Here is a 21053-nt window from a genome sequence, read left to right on the forward strand (position 1 = left end):
TGTTGCTCTTGTACTAAAAATGAACTAGAATGTGAAATATTGATAAAGACAACTCAAAATACTGTACTTAAAACCAAGAGACCTTGTAGAATAGAACTTTCAGTGGAGTGAAGAAGACTGAATTGCAAATGGTGGATATTAAAATGTAGCAAGGTATGGATAATGGAGATGTAAAATCAGCAGATTTTCACTGTTTGAAGAACTAGATGAAGCGAGCAGCAGGTTAATAAAGACTGATGAATACAACTTATTTTCACTATTTTGAATAGGCCTGTTAAGCCCTTTAAAATGAGCTGGATCAAGATCCAGTAAACAACAGGAAGCGAAGGTTATACAGGGCAAGCTGCTCAGAGAATCTAAAGAAGAAATAATCTGGGGTCCACAAAATACCCTCTGTGGAATGTACTCAGTCAGGGCTGAAAATTATATTGATGATAGCAAGATTCTTTGCACAAACAAGCTTCAATTGTACCTGCCCAAGTGTTTACCTGCAGAGAAGATGAAATAATAATGGTAAAGAATATAATAATCCTTGCATTTGATATAGCATATTATTAAGTCGTCAAGACTTTTCAAAGTCACACAACCAGCCCTTTGATAACAATGGTGGTTAAAAGTGGTGTGACTGTGTATTGTGTGGGTGCAGGTGGCAGACAATTTTGCACACAACAATATCCCACAAACAGCCATAGACTTTGTCTTAATAGAAATTTAGGGCACAGCAGAAGACCATTTAAAGGCCATGGAGTGAGTGGTTAACTTAACAGAAGGTTACGCGGGGACCTGATAGAGGTCTTCAAGATCATGAAAGGTTTCGACAGGCTAGATAGGGAAAAGCTGTTTCCGCTGGTAGCGGAGTCTGTGACTCGTGGTCACAGTCTTAAGATATCTACCAAAAGAAGCAGAGGGGAGATTAGAAGAATTTTTTTCACTCAGCGAGTTGTTAGAATTTGGAATGATCTGCCCAAAAGGGCAGATAACAGCTTTTAAGAGAGAACTGGATAGGTATCTGGAGAAGACAGGTTTGCAGGGTTATGGGGAGAAAGCTGGTGAGTGGGGTTAATAAAAGTCAGTTGCTCTGTCAAAGAGCCGGCACAGACTCGATGGGCCGAATGGCCTCCTTCTGTGCCGTAACATTCTATGATTCTATGATAAGGCACCACTGTTCAAGATACCAGGAGAAACTCCCTTCTGTTTTTGAATAGTGCCATGTGAAATAAAAGTTTAAGAAAGTCCACAATAATAAAAATTGCACTTCATCTGCCAAGGAGAAATGGGTTCCGTGAGGATTCCCGTTCCATATGTTATGATGTTACAAGCATTTAAAGTACAATCCTGGTCCTTTGTTAAGTAATGGAATTCCAATTAAAGAATACACGATTTGTGGAATTTGTAGCCTGCACCACACTGGGGCAATCAAAATTTGTTTGTGACTCTAAAATATTAATGATTTTTTTGCAAATACTGTATTGCATTAGCTTTTCTTTCTGGGAATTGGTTACAATCTAAATGTTCCTCTGCCTAGCGACTCTGACTGCAGGGGGAAATAAAAGAAGTTACACCAGAGCGTATCAAATACTTTATTTGGAAATGTGATCTCCATTTGGGGCATAAATAGAAACCTCTTTCAATCATGTTTGAGATACTCTGAAGTGAAGACAACGGCAAGTTAAAAATATCCCATGTGTCCACAAGAATGTAATGTGCTTGGGGCGGGGGCTGGGGGGAAGTACAGAGGTGAATGGGGACACACGTCACGGGAATAGATCTAATGGGAATGCATACACTTGTGTACATCAGAGCAAGACCCCCACAATACACACAATCACTGCACTTTATGGTATATCCTGTATATGTGTGTATATATGCTTTAGCATGTACTCACAACATGAAAGATGTTATATCAAATGTAAGGATTATTATTAAGAGAAAACCCAGAACGGGGAGAGAATTCCAGCTAACATATTCTCTATACAGTTCAATCAGTCAGACATTTTCCTATACTTCCCCCAACATACACCCCCCCAAAAAAATCGCAGGTCCAATGAAGATCAGAAACGTGACATTTCACATTTTTACAACATAACAATGTTTTAAAAAAAGAGAGAATTAAATCTGTGAAATGGTGCAGAACATCAATGTTCAATTGCCCACAAAATATACATTCAATTCACTTTACAGTATATTCTGTGAAGCGCTTTAAGACGTCTCAAAGACGTGATAAGGCACGGATGAATGCAAGGATGAATATTATTATTATTATCAATGCTGGGGGAATCAATGCTCCAATCTACCTGCAATTCACGAATGTCAATTGGATCCTCGAAGATGTAAGCAGCATCTGCCCCAGCAGCGAGTCCTCCCATACTCGCCAGGTACCCACAGTATCCGCCCATGGTCTCAATAATGAAAACACGGCGCTTTGTTCCACTTGCTGACTGTTTGATACGGTCACATGTCTAACAGGGAAACACCAAGTCAGCTCAGGAATCACAGACCAAATCGGATTCAGCACATCCTAACAATTGATGAAATTTTCATTTCCGCTCACCGTTTGTTGTCTGATCCCAGAAGTTTTAGAAAAAAATACTCAACTATAGCATTCTGCAACTGACCTTACATGCAATATCTACATGGGTTATTGTTTCTAAGGGGTTAATAATTTGCCTGACAAATGTTTTCCTGAATGTGACATCCATTATATGACTCTCACTTATTGCACTTAACTATGGCATATTTTTATCTTAATTGGTGAAGTAAAAATAAAAGACAACATGGGACAAACACTGTGATTTAAAGGTCCTCCCACCACGCTAAAGGCAGATACCCCCCCAGACAGCTAATGAGGAAACTCTGAAGCTTGGGTCGACAGCTGCTGGAAGGTGTTACCTGGAGTTCAAGTTCGTGAACACACATTCGTAAATCCAGCAACTGGAATCCACCTTGATTGGCCTGCAGAGAGGTAAGCTGCTGCCTAAACACTGCACTTCCAACTGGTGGAACCAATGCACAATGGGCCTGAGCTGCGGACAGGAAGATGTTTGATTTCAAGATCCTCATCCTCACCTACAAGGCCATTCACGGCCTTGCTCCCTCCTACCTCTCCAACCTACTATCCCCCTACCTACCTGCCCGTACCCTCCGTTCCTCTGGCTCCGGTCTGCTCCACATCCCCCGCCCCAACCGCCCTACTATCGGTGGTCGGGCCTTCAGCCTCTCAGCCCCCAGGCTCTGGAACTCCATCCCCCAGTGCCTTCGCCTTGCTTCCTCCCTTTCCTCCTTCAAGGCCGGTCTCAAAACCTTTCTCTTTGACCGTGCCTTCAGCTCCCCTCTCGACTCTCTTCCTCCTCCTCGCTCCCTCCCTTCCCTCCCCTCACCCTGACCATTTCCCCCCTGCTCGGGTCATGACCCAACTGTGCAGCGCCTTGGGACGTCCTCCTGACGTGAAAGGCGCTCTATAAATGGAATCTTGTTGTTGTTGTTGTTGTTGATGTTGGCAATTCTCATACATTTCATCCTGAGCTATTTTGCCCACCAGGAAGCTCACAAGGAGTCCCTGGTACTTACCACACAAACTGGTGCTTGTCAGATTTCAAATGACTAATTATCATCCTTGGGTGGTGAGGAGGAGGGAGTGGGGGAGGTAAGCTGAACTGTCTCCAATGTGACATGCTGGAGTCCTGTAGCTCAGTGGTTAGAGCACTTGACTTGCAAGCGAGATACCTGGGTTCAATACCAGACAGGGCAAAACCTTGGGCAAGTTTACAGGAAGAATATACTTAATCCACATGCCTAATAATAATCCCTCCAAAAAACAAAACAATAATAAATTGGTCATTTTCAATCCACGACTGTTTGTGGGACACTGCTGTGCGCAATTGGCTGCCACGTTTTGCCCACAAATATACAGTCAATTCACTTGTATATTCTGTGAAGCGCTTTGAGACGTCTAGAAGACGTGAAAAGTGCTTTATCAAATGCAAGGATTATGATTTGTTATGCTTGGCAACAGAATGTGAAAATCAAGCCAGCCCTCCGTGGCGGTCTTGGTAGTCCAATTCCTGAGCCAGGTGGATCCGCAGTATTCCAGGACACTGCTAATGACAACACACTGACAGGATTTGGAAGGGCAGTCGTCCCACTCAGCTCCTGTTAACCCTGCAAACCAAAGCCCTATTGGGTAGGGTGATACTAGCTGGACAAGCAGTGGGAGAGCTTGCCGAACAGCAATGTCAATGGCAAGCTATGCAGTTTTAGCTGGTTAGACTCCAGCAGTTACCCCAATGCACATTCTGGCTTTGCCTCTTGCCAACCTGAGCTGAATATTTTCCAGAATTAGGTAAACAGGATGAGTCCCTCCAGGGAATGTGCATTCTGTTCCAATAAATATCTCTGGAATTTCCATGTGTAGGTGGGATGCAAGGAATTCTCAGCTTGGTTTGGATATTCTTAAGCATGGTAATGTGTCAGACACCTGGCTGCCCCCTCCAAAAATACGTAACAAGACGTGGTCTACAATAAAACAGCCATGAGCTCAAATCTTTCTCTGTCCCTTTCATGGATCGGTGATTTAGTGGAAAGCTTTCCTCCAGCCCTTGTGTAAAATCCTGGACCAAGTACTAATGTGAATTTGCAGTGAAAAGGGTTTGGTGTTGATACCAAAGTTATATGATCCTCACTCTTAAAACAAGAGTTTGCTTCAGCTTTTTCCCTAAGCTTATCATAGAAGGCAGTTGGTATCCAGTAAGTTTGGCATTTGGCACAGGAATCTTCTCCCTCAACTCCCAACAGCCTTGCAACACAGTGACCTAATCGGTAGCGCCTGTTAGATGGACAATCAGCAGAAAGCTCACTGCGTGCCTCGTACTAGTGACTTGCTCAGTTTTACCTTTCAAGCTCTCTGGGACGTTACCTGTGTGAAGGGCGCTATGTAAATGCAAGTTGTTGTTCTTAAATTCCTGCAGTAGCCCATTGCAGACTTTGAGATCTATGATGGTTGGCATCTGCCACCTATGTTTTCCAGGAACAGGTGTGTGTGTTTGTGTGTGAGTGGGGCGAGGGGTGGAAAAGGAAGTGATTGCACCTTTCATATCTGGCAACTCTGCTTCTCTGCATTCCTGGCAGCTGGGACTTGAAACCCTTAAGCCTGAGAAACACGTTTCTGCATCCACACCCGGCTGACTGTTTTTAAGGTATACAAATTTCTTAGTAATGTTCTTGATTAACAGAATATTTTAAAATTTCCAAATGTAGATAGATAGGAGCTGTACTAAAAAAAATATAACATGTGTTTGGTGCAGGTAAAAATTAATCTGAAATTCTTTTTCATGCAACTTACTCCACAATAGGGATCAGTACAGTTAATAACAGATATTCTTCCTGGAAAATGGCATTAAAAAAAAACTATGACATTTATTAATCTGTTGCACTTCATCAAGATTCATCATATATTTATATGGACAATGTTTTTAAGCAAAGCTGAAAGAAAATCTAAAAGCAGTTGTAGCTATGAATCATGCATGCAATGTGATTACATAAAGCATTAGGCAACCATTTTTGCAATCATGCGTATGCATTTTTCATCTTAAAGTGTAACTGGGTTTAGCATCTGTAACAAATGAAATTGAAAGAGACAGGACTTACCTCCACTATGACATTGAGAGCTGTATCACAACCAATGCACAAATCGGTGCCTGGCACATTATTACTTATGGTAACAGGCACCATACAGACTGGGATGCAAAACTCATCGTATTTTTCACGTGCTTCACGTAATTGCAGCAAACCTTCAAAAGCCTGGACTTTCAGTACAAAAGCAATTAGTGTTTGGTGACCTACAGACACACAGATGAGTGTGACTTATATCATATCACTTTAGTTGTGATGAGGTTTGGCTTCCCATTGGCAAACACTGAAATGCCACAGCTATTGAATATAAAAATGCATTCAAGTGCACAAAGGTGGTTAAAACCAATGAATTTGCAGCTGGAAAGTTCACATTGGGAGGTTCAGCCTGAAGCAAGTTTGAACGATATTGGGACTACCAGTGAAGTCTGAACAGGAAAGGAACAGTTAGTGACAAAAAGGTTTGGCATGTTAGTTTGTCAGGCAACATTTCATTACAATCCTCAAACTGCTAACTGGAAATGAAATGCATCATTGGAATGGAACGATGAAGTTTGATCCTTCAATGTCAGCTCTTCCTACCATTGTGAAGCAGAAATCACCAAGCATTGGATTGTTCACCCATTAACAGAGGATATGAGCTGGGTTTAAACAATTGTGAGTCAGGTTAGTTTGACGCTACTGTTGATGTGTTGTTGCAATAGCAATCCTGCTCAGTAATATTAATCCCGTTTTTCACCTAAATGCAAGCCATAAGAATTTTGAACTCAATCCTCTGAGGGATGGGGAGCCAGTGGAGCTGGACAAGGGTGGGTGTGATGGGGTCATAGAGTCTGGTGCGGGAGAGGACACAAGCTGCAGAGTTTTGGATGATCTGCAGCTTGTGGAGGGAAAAGTTGGGAAGATCAACAAGCATAGTCGAGCCTGGAAGTCAAAGCGGGTCACGGAACGGATGTTGGGGCGAAAGGACAGTTGAAGGTCGAACAAGATCCCTAGGTTCCCTAGTGCCTGGTGAAGTGAAGTGTGCATACGTGGATGCTGATGCTGCCAGTGCCTGAGGTGCGGAGGCGCTGGCGCGAGCCAATCAAGAGAGCCTCATTCAACTGTAGAAAGGTGGCTCTCATCCAGGACTTTTTGTCTGACCTGGGATTGAGGGTGGAGGCAGAGAGGTAGGATTGGGTGTCATTCGTGTATATGTGGAATTTGACCCCACGTCAGCAGAAGACGTCACCAAGAGGGTTGAAGAGGTTGAAGAAGAGAGGACTGAGGACAGAACCCTGAGAAGAACCACACGAGACAGTGCGGGGGCTGGAGGAGAAACCAAAGTGCAGCCGGTGTGAGAGATAGGATAGGAGGTGAGAGGAGAGGCAGTGAAGAGAGGTCCACAGTGTCAAAGGCAGCAGAGAGGTCGAGGAGGACATGGAGAAAAGGAGCAGCAGGAGAGGAAGGAGTGAAGCTGGGAAGCTACAACTCTTTCAAGGATCTTGGAAAGGAAAGGGAGGCTGGAGATGGGGCGGTAGTTAATGAGCAGGGATGGGTCCAGGGAAGGTTGTTTTTTGGGGGGTTGGGGTGATTCTAATACCTCTCTTGCATGAAAATATTTCTTCATCTTCCCCACCCTCTTTTTACTATTCCAGTGACAACCCTGATCTCTTATTACCAATTTATTTACAAGCCTTTAGAGAAATTAATTTTGTACAAAGGTATTTTCCAGAAATTGATTGCAAAATATGAATACGTATGACTTTGAGATGAAATGTTTTCACAGTTTTAGGAAATTGACAAAAATGTTGCCAGGTTAATAGTTTCCTATTAGTACGCAAACTAGATGCAGTTATTATTTTAAACCGCAAAACTCAATTAATAGATCAGGCTGCCCAAGGCAAAGCAGTGACAGACACAGCAAACATGTTCATGCTTTACAACATGCATGAATTTACTTACCTCAGATCAATATTAGCTACACCATTATATACCAGCACAAACCACCAAACTATAGGCAACAAAAGTTTTACTTTTTCCTTCTTCAGTTTTTGAATAATTTTTGATCTGAGCTCCAAAATGTTTTTTTTAATGTAATGTATCCAATTATTATTCTAATTTTCTCCCCATTTACATATGTTCCTTGACCCCAGTCTCCCCTTGCCAGTGGTCACTCTTCACGTGTGAGCCTTGGCAGTGAGCTTTGGGAGGCCACTTGACTGCTGAGACCGGCATAACCAAAATTGTCCTTTTCAAACAGAGTTGAGGAAACACTTCTTCACTCAGAGGGTAGTGAATTTATGGAATTCCCTACCCCAGAAGGCTGTAAATGCTCAGTCCTTGAACATATTCAAGAACGAGATGGATAGATTTCTAAAGGATAGGGGGATTAAGGGATATGGGGATAAGGCGGGCAGATGGAATTAGGTTAGAAGATCAGCCATGATCTTATTCAATGGCAGGGCAGGCTCGAGGGGCCGAATGGCCTTCTCCTGCTCCTAATTCCTATTGACCTCTCCCCACTCAGCTGCCACACACATATAGACCTAGTAGAGGGTTGCAAGAGGGATGAGGAGCAGGAACTCTGTCTGATATTACCCATCTTAACCCTGGGGAAGCTAGGGCCAATTCAGTCTCCCCATGAGACCCCGGCTGAAACCTGCAAACTCCTTTCAGACCAGGAGTCGATTCAAAGAACTCATGGACAATAAACTGCAGCTTCAGCTTTGAGTTTGAGCTAGACTTTATCAGTCCTACTGTAATACATTTAATCCAACTGAAATGGAAATGACCCGCCCGACACTTATAGAGGGTTCAGGTCTATGGTTATCAGTTGGTGCTGGTAGGTAAGCCATATAGCTGAAGGAATCCCAAGTCTCTTTGGAGTCATCGTGTTAGTATTGAAATCACATTTTCCTCAACAGACTTACATCAGTAATAGCGTTCAGGGCTGTATCTGCACCAATGCTGAAGTCTGAACCAGGCACATTGTTGGAGACAGTGGCAGGAACCATAACCATGGGGATACAGAACTCGTCATACTTGGCACGCGCAGCTAACAGTTCCAAAAGTCCCAGGTATGCCTACAAGGCACAGCCAGATTAGTTTATATTCAAATATGTAAATTAGGAGACATGGTAAAGCCAAGGGGAGAGCCACCTATCACTGGTACTACATTGCTAACTAAAATAACTTTTTGCTACACAGTTAAAGCAATATTTGTGCAATCCTTTCATTCCCAGTCCAGCCACCCATCAACTGCAATGCAAATCAGGAGGCCAGTGCAGATTTCTCCACCACTCAACTCAATCGGGCACACGATCCTGTGGGAGGGAAATGTGAGGAGGGGGGCTGACAAGATAAGAAGCCAGTCAAGATTGACACTGGAATTCCAGTCCAAGGTCACTGTTAGTGCTTCCAGAACATCATCCAGTGAGAGGGAGGCATCAGGGCGCGCTCACCTGGTAACCCACGAACACACCCAAAACTATACATGTGTGTAACCATGTAAATATACAGAGGGATGCTCAAGATGTGAAAAAAAGAGCGTCCTGAAAATGTATAAAAGGGGGAGCGGCAGGGAGTGAGGTAACTCACCGTACTGTAAAATGACAGCAGAGCCGGGACTAGCCCATGTAACTGCGCCCTATAGAACAGGGGCACAGAACCCCGGCAGGGACACCACAATGACAGGGGTGGGATTGGCCAGGTATATAATATTTGGGTTTGTGTTTGCGAGGTTTCTGGGCATGTGTTTGGGTAAACATGTGTGCGTACAGTGCACAAACGAGCACCATCCAAAAGCGGCAAGCGCGCCTTATCAGCACATGGATGCAGTGCACACAGAGGCGATTCCCGACTGTCTTAAAGGGAGCATCCCCAAACAATGTGTGCACAACCTTTGTGCTGTGAAGCTGTCCATGCTGCCCACTAAGAGGGGAAGGATAGGGAGGGGTGTACACAACCCCATTTGTAACAAAGGGCAGCAGAACCCTGAGGCAGGGAAGCCTTGGTTCTTTCACCAAAGTGGAGTGCGCAGAGGCCACCACAAGGGGCCGGGTCTGTGGCCACCTGTAACAGGATAATATGTTTTTTCTTTTCTGTAATGGGTTTGATACTGTCCGAGACAAGCGTAAATATATATCAATAAATATATATATTTTATTTTTAAAAAATCAATCCATATACTCAACTGCTCAGTCATTTCACTTATTAACCTCAAAATAAGTATATTAGTGAAACTCTCACATGACATCAACACTCTACAGTCAAGGGAAGGAATGGGGAGGAGGGATGTCACAATACTTAAGACTACAGTGAAGATGTCATCTACCTTCAGCAGTAGTTATAGTGTAGCAAGACACAACTAATAAAAGCCCATTACTGCAAATGCAAATATTACAACAAAATATTAATGAAGGAAAAGAAAATAAAGCATTCCTGGGCTCCAGGTCCCATACACAGATTACTTGAGGCACTTTACAAAATCATCTGAAGCCTACATTCAATTATTGCCTTGTTATTAACTTTCAAACGTACGTTATTCTAGATGTTGATTCTATAATAACTTTTCATCCCTCTTGAATATCAGAAAAATGCCTTGGATACATAAGGTTATTTAATACACTGTCAAGTTCCTCACCGCAGTTATCTCATTGTACGGAATAAAGTTTTCCCAAAACTTCCTGAATGAGTTAGCAATTTTAGGCATGGGTGGACAGGGAAAAGGGGAAGGGATTGCACAAATGACTCTGCAAATACACCAAGTTCTAATCAACTTTAGAATCATTGCAATATATATAACGTTCTAGGTCTAATGAGAAGGAACTATTGTGTCAAACACCTTGCTTCCGATTTTAATATTGCTTAATAAAGTTTATGTGCTTTCATATAACATAACAACAACAACAAAATTAGATTTATATAGCGCCTTTCACGTCGGGAGGACATCCCAAGGCGCTGGACAGACAGTTACGGACCTGAGCTGAGGGTTGGGGTGGAGGAGAGCGGAGGGCAGGGGGGCAAGCAGTGAGATCGAAAGCACGGTCAAAGAGAAGGGTCTTGAGGTGAGTTTTGAAGGTGGCGAGGGAGGGGACAAGACGGTGGGACTGCGGGATGGAGTTCCAGAGGGTGGACGCAAAGTGACGGATAGCCCGCCTGCCGATAGTGGGGCAAGCAAGCAGGCCAGAGCCTGCTGAACGGAGGGAGCGAACAGGATGGTAGGGGGTTAGGAGGTCGGAGAGGTAGGGGGAAGCAAGACCATGGAGGGCTTTGAAGATGAGGACCAGGTTCTTAAACTATATCCTCTGTGTGATGGGAAGCCAGTGGAGTTGGGCAAGGATGGGAGTTATAGGGTCACGGAGCCTAGTGCAGGAGAGGACACAGGCTGCAGAGTTCTGGATGATCTGCAGCCTGTGGAGGGAGGAGCTGGGGAGGCTGACAAGCAGTGAGTTTGCATAGTCGAGCCTCGATGTAATGATGTATGAGGCATGTATTACATATCCTAAGCGAATTAACCTGTCAAAATGGCAAGCAGAATTAGTAAGCACGTTCATGGTATATAAACTGTTCAGAAAAATTCGATAGTTTTCTTTACAAAATAACCCCCTGCATAGAATCCATAGATAAGTCCTTGAATTTTAACCAGCTGATGTCTCAGAATCCATTTATTATTATCTAAAATTCTAGATTTTACAAAACATTTAGAGGTTTCACTGCAAACATCAGATATTAGTTGGCAATCTGCATCAATGGCTATGCCAGAAATTACATTTATGCAAAAATACTAGTTAGTGAGGTTGAATTACATCAGTGTATTTGGTGCATTCAACAGCTTGCCTGACATTATACCTGATCTGACTTGAAGCTCACTTAAGACTGGGTTGCAGCTAGTGTCAGTCCTGTTCAGTTCTGTCAGGCTTGGGTTATCTAGTCGTTCTTCATTGCTCACCACTCTGGGGATCATTTCACTCTTTTTGTTTCTATTTGCACTACAGCTGAGTTCTGGATGGCTTTATTTTACCTCAGTCCCTTCCATCCCTCTCCCCTCCCACTCCCCCATTATTTTGTTCACTTGTTTATTGCAAGTCTACAGTGAGTCATATGGTGAACAAAGAGTCAATTAGCAACTCTTGGTTGCCTTCAACATACTCCTTGGCAAGTATTCCTTTTGCCCACAAATTCACTTCACTTTACTTCATAAAGTCAATTCACTTTACAGTGTATTCTGTGAAGCGCTTTTGAGACGTCTAGAAGACGTGAAAAGTGCTATGTCAAATGCAAGGATTATTATTATTATTACTAGCCTATCCATGGAATGTTTAATTCCTAGTCCTGCTTTTTATTTGCAATTCCTTAAATTTATTCATCTTGATCTTCATTTGCCAGTACCAGCCCAGGTGCTTAACCTGTTGAGTTCTCTTTGTAAGATTTTAGCTATCGCCTCTGATTCCACAGTTCCCTCAGTGTCATAACTATCTTGTAGTTATCTTGTAGGCTTTAGTCTAAATTCATAACTATCCTGTACCGAGACTGGAATTCCAGTTCACGTATCTGCTCTAGGAATAGGAAGGACACTGATATGGACCAGTAAAATATTTCACTAAATACCAATTTCAACCTAGCTCCCCTTATGACCTACCCTTGGTTGCCATCTCTTCATCAGTTACCAGCCCATAAGCATTTCTTACCCCTGATGCCCATTACTGGTTTGTGAAAGAATCAAAGGCTTGTTGATAGTCTAGGTATACTAAATCATTTGGCTTTTCTCATTGTCAATTACTCAATGTCATTTCCTCAAAAGATAAACACAGGGTTGGTCAGGCAAGATTTACAGTCTGATACTTTTCAAACAGAATGAACATAATACATACCTCAAAGCCACCAATAACCATGAATGCACTGATATTATGTGTACGTATTTGATCAGCGATGGCCTGCAGGTTCTTCCCAGGGAGAGTCCTACAAAGTATGAATAAAAAGGTCATAAACTGGGCCAAAAGCTCAATCCAAGCACAAACTTGCACTTATGTACTGTAGTGTCTTTCACATAAAATAATAATCCTTGCATCACATCTTCGATACGTCTCAAAGCGCTTCACAGTATATACTGTAAAGTGAATTGACTGGATACTTTGTGGGTGAAACATGGCAGCCAATTGCGCAGAGCAGTGTCCCACGTATTGAGTGACCAAATTATCATTATTATTATTTTTTCTTCATGGAAAGGATTATTAACCCGGAAAAGCGATCCGCTAATCGACTAACAACCGGGTTATTACTTATTGCCAGGTGAACAGAAGTGTGTGGAGTAAGGAAAATTGCCTAAAGTTTCGCCCTGCCGAGAATTGAACCCAGGTCCTCTCGCTTGCCAGGCAAGTACTCTAACCATGAAGCTACAGGACTCCATGAATCGGGACACATAAAGTCCCAATGCATTTTACAGGGACACTATGGAAACCAGAGTAAGGTGGGGAAAGTAGGTGGGAAGATCCTGACAGTACAGTTGAAGAGATAGATAATTAGAAGGCGTTTGGAGGACATGGAAGGATGGAGCAAGATGGAGGGAGTTTTGGAGGGAGTTCCAGATAATAGGGCAAGTAGCTTTGGTGGAAGGGAAGACAGATGTGTAGCAAACTTGAATTAGCAGGATGGAGGAAGTGAGTGGGGGAGTGGGGCTAGAGGAGATTGCAGATAGGGTGGAACAAGAATATGGAGGGATTTGAAAGTCAGAATAAGGATATTAAAATAGATCCACTTGAGGACAGGGATATTTCTAGTGCAAGAGAGGATATGGGCTGCAGGCAGAATTAGCCAGGCTGGAGGGGACAGCATTTGAGAAGTGAAGTCTAGAAGGACAAGGAGGCTTGATTGTATACTGAATAATAATAATCCTTGCATTTGATATGGCGCTTTTCACGTCTTCTCAACATCTCAAAGCGCTTCACAGAAGACTGTAAAGTGAATTGATTGTAATTTGTGGGAGAAAGCGGCAGCCAATTGCGCACAGCAGGAGGAATGTTATTGATAATTTTGACTGGGACTGCGTACAGAACAAAATCAGCCTGGAATGTCTTGAACAAAAAATGGTAAAAGAGGTGGGAGTGCAACTGGGAGAAAATGACATGATCCAGTACTTTGGAGAGGAAACACACCTTTATCAATTTCGTCCCACCTGAACCTCTGTGATACTTTCCTGGTTTCATTACTGTATGCCCCAATGGCAACAAATGGCTTATCACATATTCCGGTACTTCGGAGAGAAAAGTTATATTGGAGTGAGGCAGGGGTTAGAGAATTTGGAGGGTGAGTTTTTGAAGGGGAGGGGGTTGATGATGGCAGTTTTTAAAGGGGGAATACAGTGCTGGAAGGTAGGAAAAAGTTGATGATGTCAGCTCGAATCTGCCCAAGAATGGGTAGTTGAGTAGCTCTACTTAACTGAAGAGCCAGTGAAATAGGAAGCAGGAAGTGTGTTTCATGTGTCAGGTGATGGTGGAGAGTGATGAGGAAGGAGCGAGATGAGGGAGAGATAAGGCTGTAGGTTTGCATATTTGGAGATGGGAGAAAGAGTGAGCAGAGCTCGAAGTAAAGGAGGCAAGTGGATTGTTTAAATTTTGAATACCAGAAAGTATACCAGACCTCTTTACATTTGGCATCGGAAATAAGGACGTAAATGCATCCAGCCTCTGCTAATAAGTCAAACCACTCATTGCTGGTATTAATGTAGTAAATCTCTTCTGCAGTCTCTCTATGATCCTGATCTTTTTCCTAACATGAGGTGATCATATCTGCAAACAATACACTAATTATGAATCTAACAGTTATTTAACTATCAATTATTTTACATTGATGCCATGTAGTCACTGACTTACCAACTGTAGAAACAATTTATCTCTAGCTTCTCTATCAAACTTCTCATAATAATCCCCATAATAATCAATATCTCCTCAATCTTCTCTGTTCCAGTGCAATATAATATAACATAATGATAAATATAATATAATAATAATCCTTGCATTTGATATAGCGCTTTTCACGTCTTCTAGACTTCTCAAAGTACTTCACAGAATATACTGAAAAGTGAATTGTCTGTATATTTGTGGGTGAAACGCGACAGCCAATTGCGCACAGCAGTGCCCCACATACAGACATGGATTGAGTGAGCAAATTATTTTTTTTTTGAACAAATTATTATCCCCAGAAAAGCGATCAATTCACTTTACAGTATATTCTGTGAAGCGCTTTGGGACATCTAGAAGACGTGAAAAGCGCTATATCAAATGCAAGGATTATTATTATTATCTGCCAATCGACTGACAAACGGGTTCCTACTTATTGCTAGGTAAACAGAGGTGTGTGAAGCAAGGAAACTTGCCCAACATTTCACCCTGCCGGGAATCGAACCCAGGTCTCTCGCTTACGAGGCGAGTGCTCTAACCACTGGAATGCTCTAACTGCAGGACTCCAATAGGCCCAGTTTCTCTAGTTTCTTAAGAAAACAAGAACAAAAGAATTGCTAGATGAGCAGAGAGCCCAGCAGAGCGAGGACGGAACAGAATGGGAATTCGGTGCAAGAATTTTGTGAGAATGGGAATTCGGAGCAGAGGGGGAAAGAGCTGCATAATTATAAAATATATATTATATTAAAATAATATAATATCAAATGCAAGGATTATTATTATTATTCGTAGGTCTTAAATTTAAATAGAGCCAACGTTGCAGGTATGAGAGAGGATTTAGCTAAAATAGACTGGGGAATTAGATTAAAGGATATGACAGTAGATCAGCAATGGCAAACCTTTAAAGCTATAGTACATAATTCCCAGCGATCACATATTCCCTTGAGGAATAAAAATACCACGGGAAAAGGGGTTAGAATACAAGAGTCTTACCTCAACTATATAGGACCTTGGTGAGACCGCACCTAGAATATTGTGTGCAGTTTTGGTCTCCTTATCTAAGAAAGGACATACTCATCTTAGAGGGGGTGCAGAGTAGATTCACTAGATTAGTTCCTGGGATGAGGGGGTTGACCTATGAGGAGAGGTTGAGTAAACTAGGCTTATATTCTCTAGAATATAGAAGAATTAAGGTGATCTTATAGAAACATATAAGATTCTTATAGGGCTTGACAGAGTAGACAGTGTGAGACTGTTTCCCCTGGTAGGAGAATTTATAACTAGGGGTCACAGTCTTAAGATTAAGGGTCAGCCCTTTCAAACAAAGTTGAGGAAACACTTCTTCACTCAAAGGGTAGTGAATTTATGGAATTCTCTCCCCCAGAAGGCTGTAGATGCTCAGTTCTTGAATGTATTCAAGACTGAGATTGATAGATTTCTAAAGGATAAAGGGATTAAAGGATATGGGGCTAAGGCGGGCAGATAGAGTTAGGTTAGAAGATCAGCCATGATCTTATTGAATGGCGGGGCAGGCTCGAGGGTCCGAATGGCCTACACCTGCTCCTAATTCCTATGTTACTATGTAAGTGAGTATCAGAACAGCAGGATCAAACACATGGATAGAGAAATGGTGCAGAAAGAAGGGCTTCAGGTTCCTGGAACATTGGGACCAGTTCTGGGGCAAGTGGGACCCATACAAGGTGGATGGGTTACATCTGAACAGGGTTGGGTCCAATGTCCTTGCAGGGAGATTAATTAGTGCTGTGGGGAAGGGTTTAAACTAATTTTGAGGAGGGAAGGGAATCAGGATGTAGCATCAGGGAGGAGAAACAAGTTACATAGAGGGCTGGGAGAAATTAATAGCAACACAATAAGGAGTAGTCCAGAAAAAAGAGGGATTAGATGGGGGAGAAATGCAGAGCAGACTTAATTGGTCTTGGAGTGCATGTGCGTAAATGCACGGAGTGTGACAAATAAGATTGGTGAACTGCAGGCTCAAGGTTATGATGTAGTGGCAATAATGCCACATGGAGTGATGATGTACTGGCTCAAACAAGGGCAGGAATGGGAGCTGAATATTCCTGACTGTATTCCTGGGTGTATTCAGGAGGGATAGGGAAGGAAAAAGAGGAGGGGAGGGGATGGCTATATTAATTAAAGACATGGTTTTGGCCCTGGAAAGGGACGGTGTGGTAGAGGGTCCAAAAGTAGAATCTATCTGGTTAGAGTTAAGGAGCAGAAAAGGAGCTGTTATTCTGTTAGGTGTATACTATAGACCACCAAATAGTGGGAAGGAGATAGATGAGCAAATCTGCAAGCAGATTTCAGAAAGATGCAAAACCAATAGAGTAGTGATAATGGGTGACTTCAATTATCCTTACATAGACTGGCAAAATAACAATATAAAGGGCAAGGAGGGGATTCCTGAATGTGTGCAGGATAACTTTCTGGATCAGTATGTTTCCAGCCCAATGAGGAAGGAAGCAGAACTGAATCTAGTTCTGGGGAATTAAGTGGGGCAAGTGGAGCAGGTTTCAGTAGGAGAGCATCTGGAGAACAGTGAGCGCAACATCACTAGGTTTAGAGTACTTATGGAAAGAGACAAGGAACAAAGGTGAAGATACTCAGCTGGAAGAGGACTAATTTCAGTGAGTTAAAAAGGGACCTAACCAAGGTGGACTGGGAAGAAAGATTGACAGGTAAAACAGCTAACAAAAAATGGGAAGCCTTCAAGGAGAAGGTAGTTCGGGCACAGAACAATGCATTCCCACAAAGGGGAAAGGTAGGGCATCCAAACCTCCCTGGATGAATAAGGAAATTGGGATTAAAATAAAACACAAAAAGGAGCTTTATGATAAATGTCAGGTCCAAAATACAGAAGATAATCAAATAGAATATAGAAAATACTGAAAAAGGAAATAAGAGGGGCAAAGAGATTGTATGAGAAAAGATTAGCGGGCAACATAAAAGGGAACCCTAAGCTATTTTATAGCATATAAAGAATAAAAGGTTAGTCAAAGGTAGGGTGGGGCCAATTAGGGACCAAAGAGGAAATCTTCTTGTGGCTGACGTACTGAATGAGTCATTTGCATCTCTCTTCACAAAAGAAGAGGATGCTGCCAATGCCACAGTATCAGAGGAGAGGGTAGAGAAATTGGATAGAATAAGAATAAACAGAGAGGAGGTACTAAGAAGGTTGATGGTGCTCAAGGTAGATAAGTCGCTCGGTCCAGATGGTATACATCCTAGGTTACTGAGGGAAGGGTGGAAATAACAGAGACTCTGGCCTCAATCTTTCAATCCTCCTTGGACACGCGGATGGTGCAAGAGGACTGGAGGGTTGCAAATATTAATCTCCTGTACAAAAAAGGGCAGAAGGATAAACCCAAGAATACAGGCCAGTCAGCCTAATGTCAGTAGTGAGGAAACTTCTAGACACTATAATTCGGGACAAAATAAAATTCCACTTACTAAAATATGGGTTAATAAAGGATAGCCAACATGGGTTTGTTAAAGGCAAATCATATCTGATAAGAGTTTTTTGATGAAGTAATGGAGAGGATGGATGAAGGTTGTGCAGTTGATGTAGTTTATATGGATTTTCAAAAGACGTTTGATAAAGTGTCACATAAGAGACTTGTAAGCAAAATAGAAGCCCACGGTATTAAAGGGACAGTGGCAGCATGGATACAGAACTGGCCAGGTGAAAGAAAGCAGAGAGTGGTGGTGAATGGTTGTTTTTCTGACTGGAAGGAAGTGTGCAGTGGTGTCCCCTAGGGATCAGTATTGGGACCACTTCTCTTTTTGATCTATATAAATATAGGGAGCACAATTGTAAATACTAAACTAGGAAAAGTAGTAAACGGTGAGGATGATAGTAGCAGAGTGGAAGTAGACATAGACAGACTGGTAAAATGGGCAGACACGTGGCAGATGAAGTTTAATGTTGAGAAATGCAAAGTGATGCATTTTGAGAGGAAGAATGAGGAGAGGCAATATCAGCTGATGGTAGAATCTTAAAGGCGGTGAACGAACAGAGAGGTCTGGGGGTTCATATAAACAAATCTTTGAAGGTGGCAGGCCAGTAGATAGAGCAGTTAAAAAAGCATGCGGGATACTAGGCTTTATAAATAAGGGCATAGAATACAACAGTCAGGAAGTTATGATGAACCTTTATAAAACACTGGTTAGGCCTCAGTACTGTGCTCAGTTCTGGGCATCATACCTAAAGTATGTGAAGGCATTGGAGAGGGTGCAAAGGAGATTTACCAAGGGACTTCAGTTATGAGGAGAGGCTAGAGAAGCTAGGATCATTCTCCTTGGAGCATTTAAGGTTAAGAGGAGACTCAATAGAAATTTTAAATAGTATAAGGGGATTCAATAGGCTGAAAAAGGAGAAACTATTTCCACTGGCGGGTGGATCAGTAACCTGAGAACACTGATTTAAAATAGTTGTTAAAAGAAGCAGAGGGGAAGTGAGGAGAAATTTTTTCACAGAGGGAGTTGTTCGGATCTGGAACGTATTCCCTGAAAGGGTGGTGGAAGCTGATTCGATAACAACCTTTAAGAGAGAAGTAGATAATTATTTGGGGAGGACACGTTTGCAGGGCTATGGGGAGAGAGAGCGGGGGAGTAGGATTGATTTGGATAGCCCTTTTCAAAGAGCCGGCACAGACACGATGGGCCAAATGTCCTCCTTCTGTGCTGTATAATTCTATGGTTCTATGATGAAAGAAGACCAAGGTCCATCCAGTTTGCCTTCCAACATCCTGGCAGTCACATGCACATGTTATGTCCCAAACTATATCCTGTATCCCGAAATATTATCTAACAGAAATCTAATTTGTTCTTGAAAGAAATTATTCTTGCTTATAACCCATAACACACTCCTCTTGGATCCATTCTAATAATAGTTTAGCTAATCTTCTGTCATTGCCTTATTCACTCTGCCTTTAAGATAGTCTTTAAGTTTTATATATTGTGTATGACAACCAACGCAGTGAGAACATTCTTCAAAATTACCTGTTCCCAAAGTCAATTATTTCCACCAAACTTTCTTCCAGTTCCATTATATTCATTAGTGGCAGAGAGGTTTTTACGACGGAAGGGTCATGCTAGAGATCGGCTCTGGGCGAAATCAGTGCAAGCCTTAAGTCAATAACTGCCAGCACCAATCGAGCAAAGACCCCGGAGTAATGCCGGGCTTAACGGCCTCCGTATTAACAAGCCAGCAGCAGCCCCCATTGCCTACGGCCTGGACAAGAATTTCAGGGTGAAAAACACCTTTGATAAGTCCATCCTTGCCATCAGCAATGTGGCAGATGCTTTATACCCGAGGGTGAGTGTGCAAGCAAACTTACTCCCACCCCCTCAAGCTTTCATGAGGCGAAGGGTGCTCCCCGGTTGTGCCAAAACTGGTTATATTTAGTACATTTCATTTACCGCTTAGTGCCCAACAAGGATCCACCTTGGCCAGTCCAGCCTCCGACACCTCCCCATTTAATCTCTTTGATCTGGTGGGGGAGGAAAAAAGTCATGGTGAGTTATTTTTAAAAAAATAATAGTTTATACATTTAGAATTTTTATTTTGGTTTTCCCCTTCTTTAAATTCTTCTGAATCAGAGGTCATTTCCCAGCTGAGAGGAACAGAACAGCAACATGTTCAGGATGGCCTACTCCTGAGCATACCTATGCTGCTTTGTAAGCCACTTGTAGAAGTTGCATAAAACTACCAAAGCAGATTTACCCCATTTAATGCATAAAACATATGGTAAAACGTATTTGCCTACAAAACATACACAGACATTGCACTTCACAGTATATCCTATAAAGCATTTTGATGCATCCTCCTGAAGTGAAAGGGACAATACCAAATTTATGGATTCACTTTGCTCACAAATATAGTCAATTCACTTTACAGTATACTGTGAAGCGCTTTGGGACATCTAGAAGACATGAAAAGCACTATATCACATACAAGGATTATTATTATTATTACTTTAAGACAAGAAACTTGCTGTGTCTTGTGGGGAGTTTTGGGTGCTTACATTCTGCCACTCTGAGGCTCTATGAAGAATTAGCAAAGGAACTCACTCGCACCTAACACATACATTTCCCTCAAAATGTGTGGAACATGCTTGCAGTGAATCTGGCAGCGCTGCTCCACAATGTTAATAATAATGTTTGCATGTGAAATAGTGACCTTCACATCGGAAGGAGGTTCCATAGCACTTCACAAGATTTACTGATTTATCTATTGAGTCTAGTGTATTTGTTAGCAAATATGGCAATTTGTACACAGCAATGTCCCACAAACAGCCATGAAATGAGTGACCAATTGTATTTGGGGGACTTTTGGCCAGCAAGTAGAAACGCCCTTCTTTTTTCAAATAGTGCCACGGGATCTTTAAAGTCCACCTGAACAAGCAGATCAGACCTCACTTTAACGTCTAGTCCGAAGAACGGTACCTCTGCAATTGCTACCCTGGAGATGTCTGTTTTCAAAACAGAAGACCCTAGCTCCAAGATCACATTTACGTTATGTACTCC

General features: G+C 42.4%; 1 protein-coding gene across 18 annotated transcripts in view; it reads right to left on the reverse strand.

The window, feature by feature from the left end:
• The window catches only part of LOC103190252 (ATP-dependent 6-phosphofructokinase, platelet type), a 106604-nt gene that overhangs the window by 12669 nt on the left and 72882 nt on the right, over positions 1–21053 (reverse strand). For 6 of the 18 annotated variants that reach the window (XM_042346962.1, XM_042346961.1, XM_042346959.1 and 3 more), the window contains 5 exons: positions 19947–20017; positions 12480–12567; positions 8538–8690; positions 5644–5796; positions 2295–2459 (listed from right to left, as the gene is read on the reverse strand). In XM_042346962.1, the coding sequence (XP_042202896.1) occupies positions 2295–2459; positions 5644–5796; positions 8538–8690; positions 12480–12567; positions 19947–20017 (630 nt within the window). The remainder of the gene's footprint in view (positions 1–2294; positions 2460–5643; positions 5797–8537; positions 8691–12479; positions 12568–19946; positions 20018–21053) is intronic. The other 12 variants (XM_007910963.2, XM_007910961.2, XM_007910958.2 and 9 more) reach the window with 3 other exon arrangements.

This window comes from Callorhinchus milii, unplaced genomic scaffold, assembly GCF_018977255.1.
Source record: "Callorhinchus milii isolate IMCB2004 unplaced genomic scaffold, IMCB_Cmil_1.0 Scaffold2, whole genome shotgun sequence".
NCBI lineage: Eukaryota > Metazoa > Chordata > Chondrichthyes > Chimaeriformes > Callorhinchidae > Callorhinchus > Callorhinchus milii.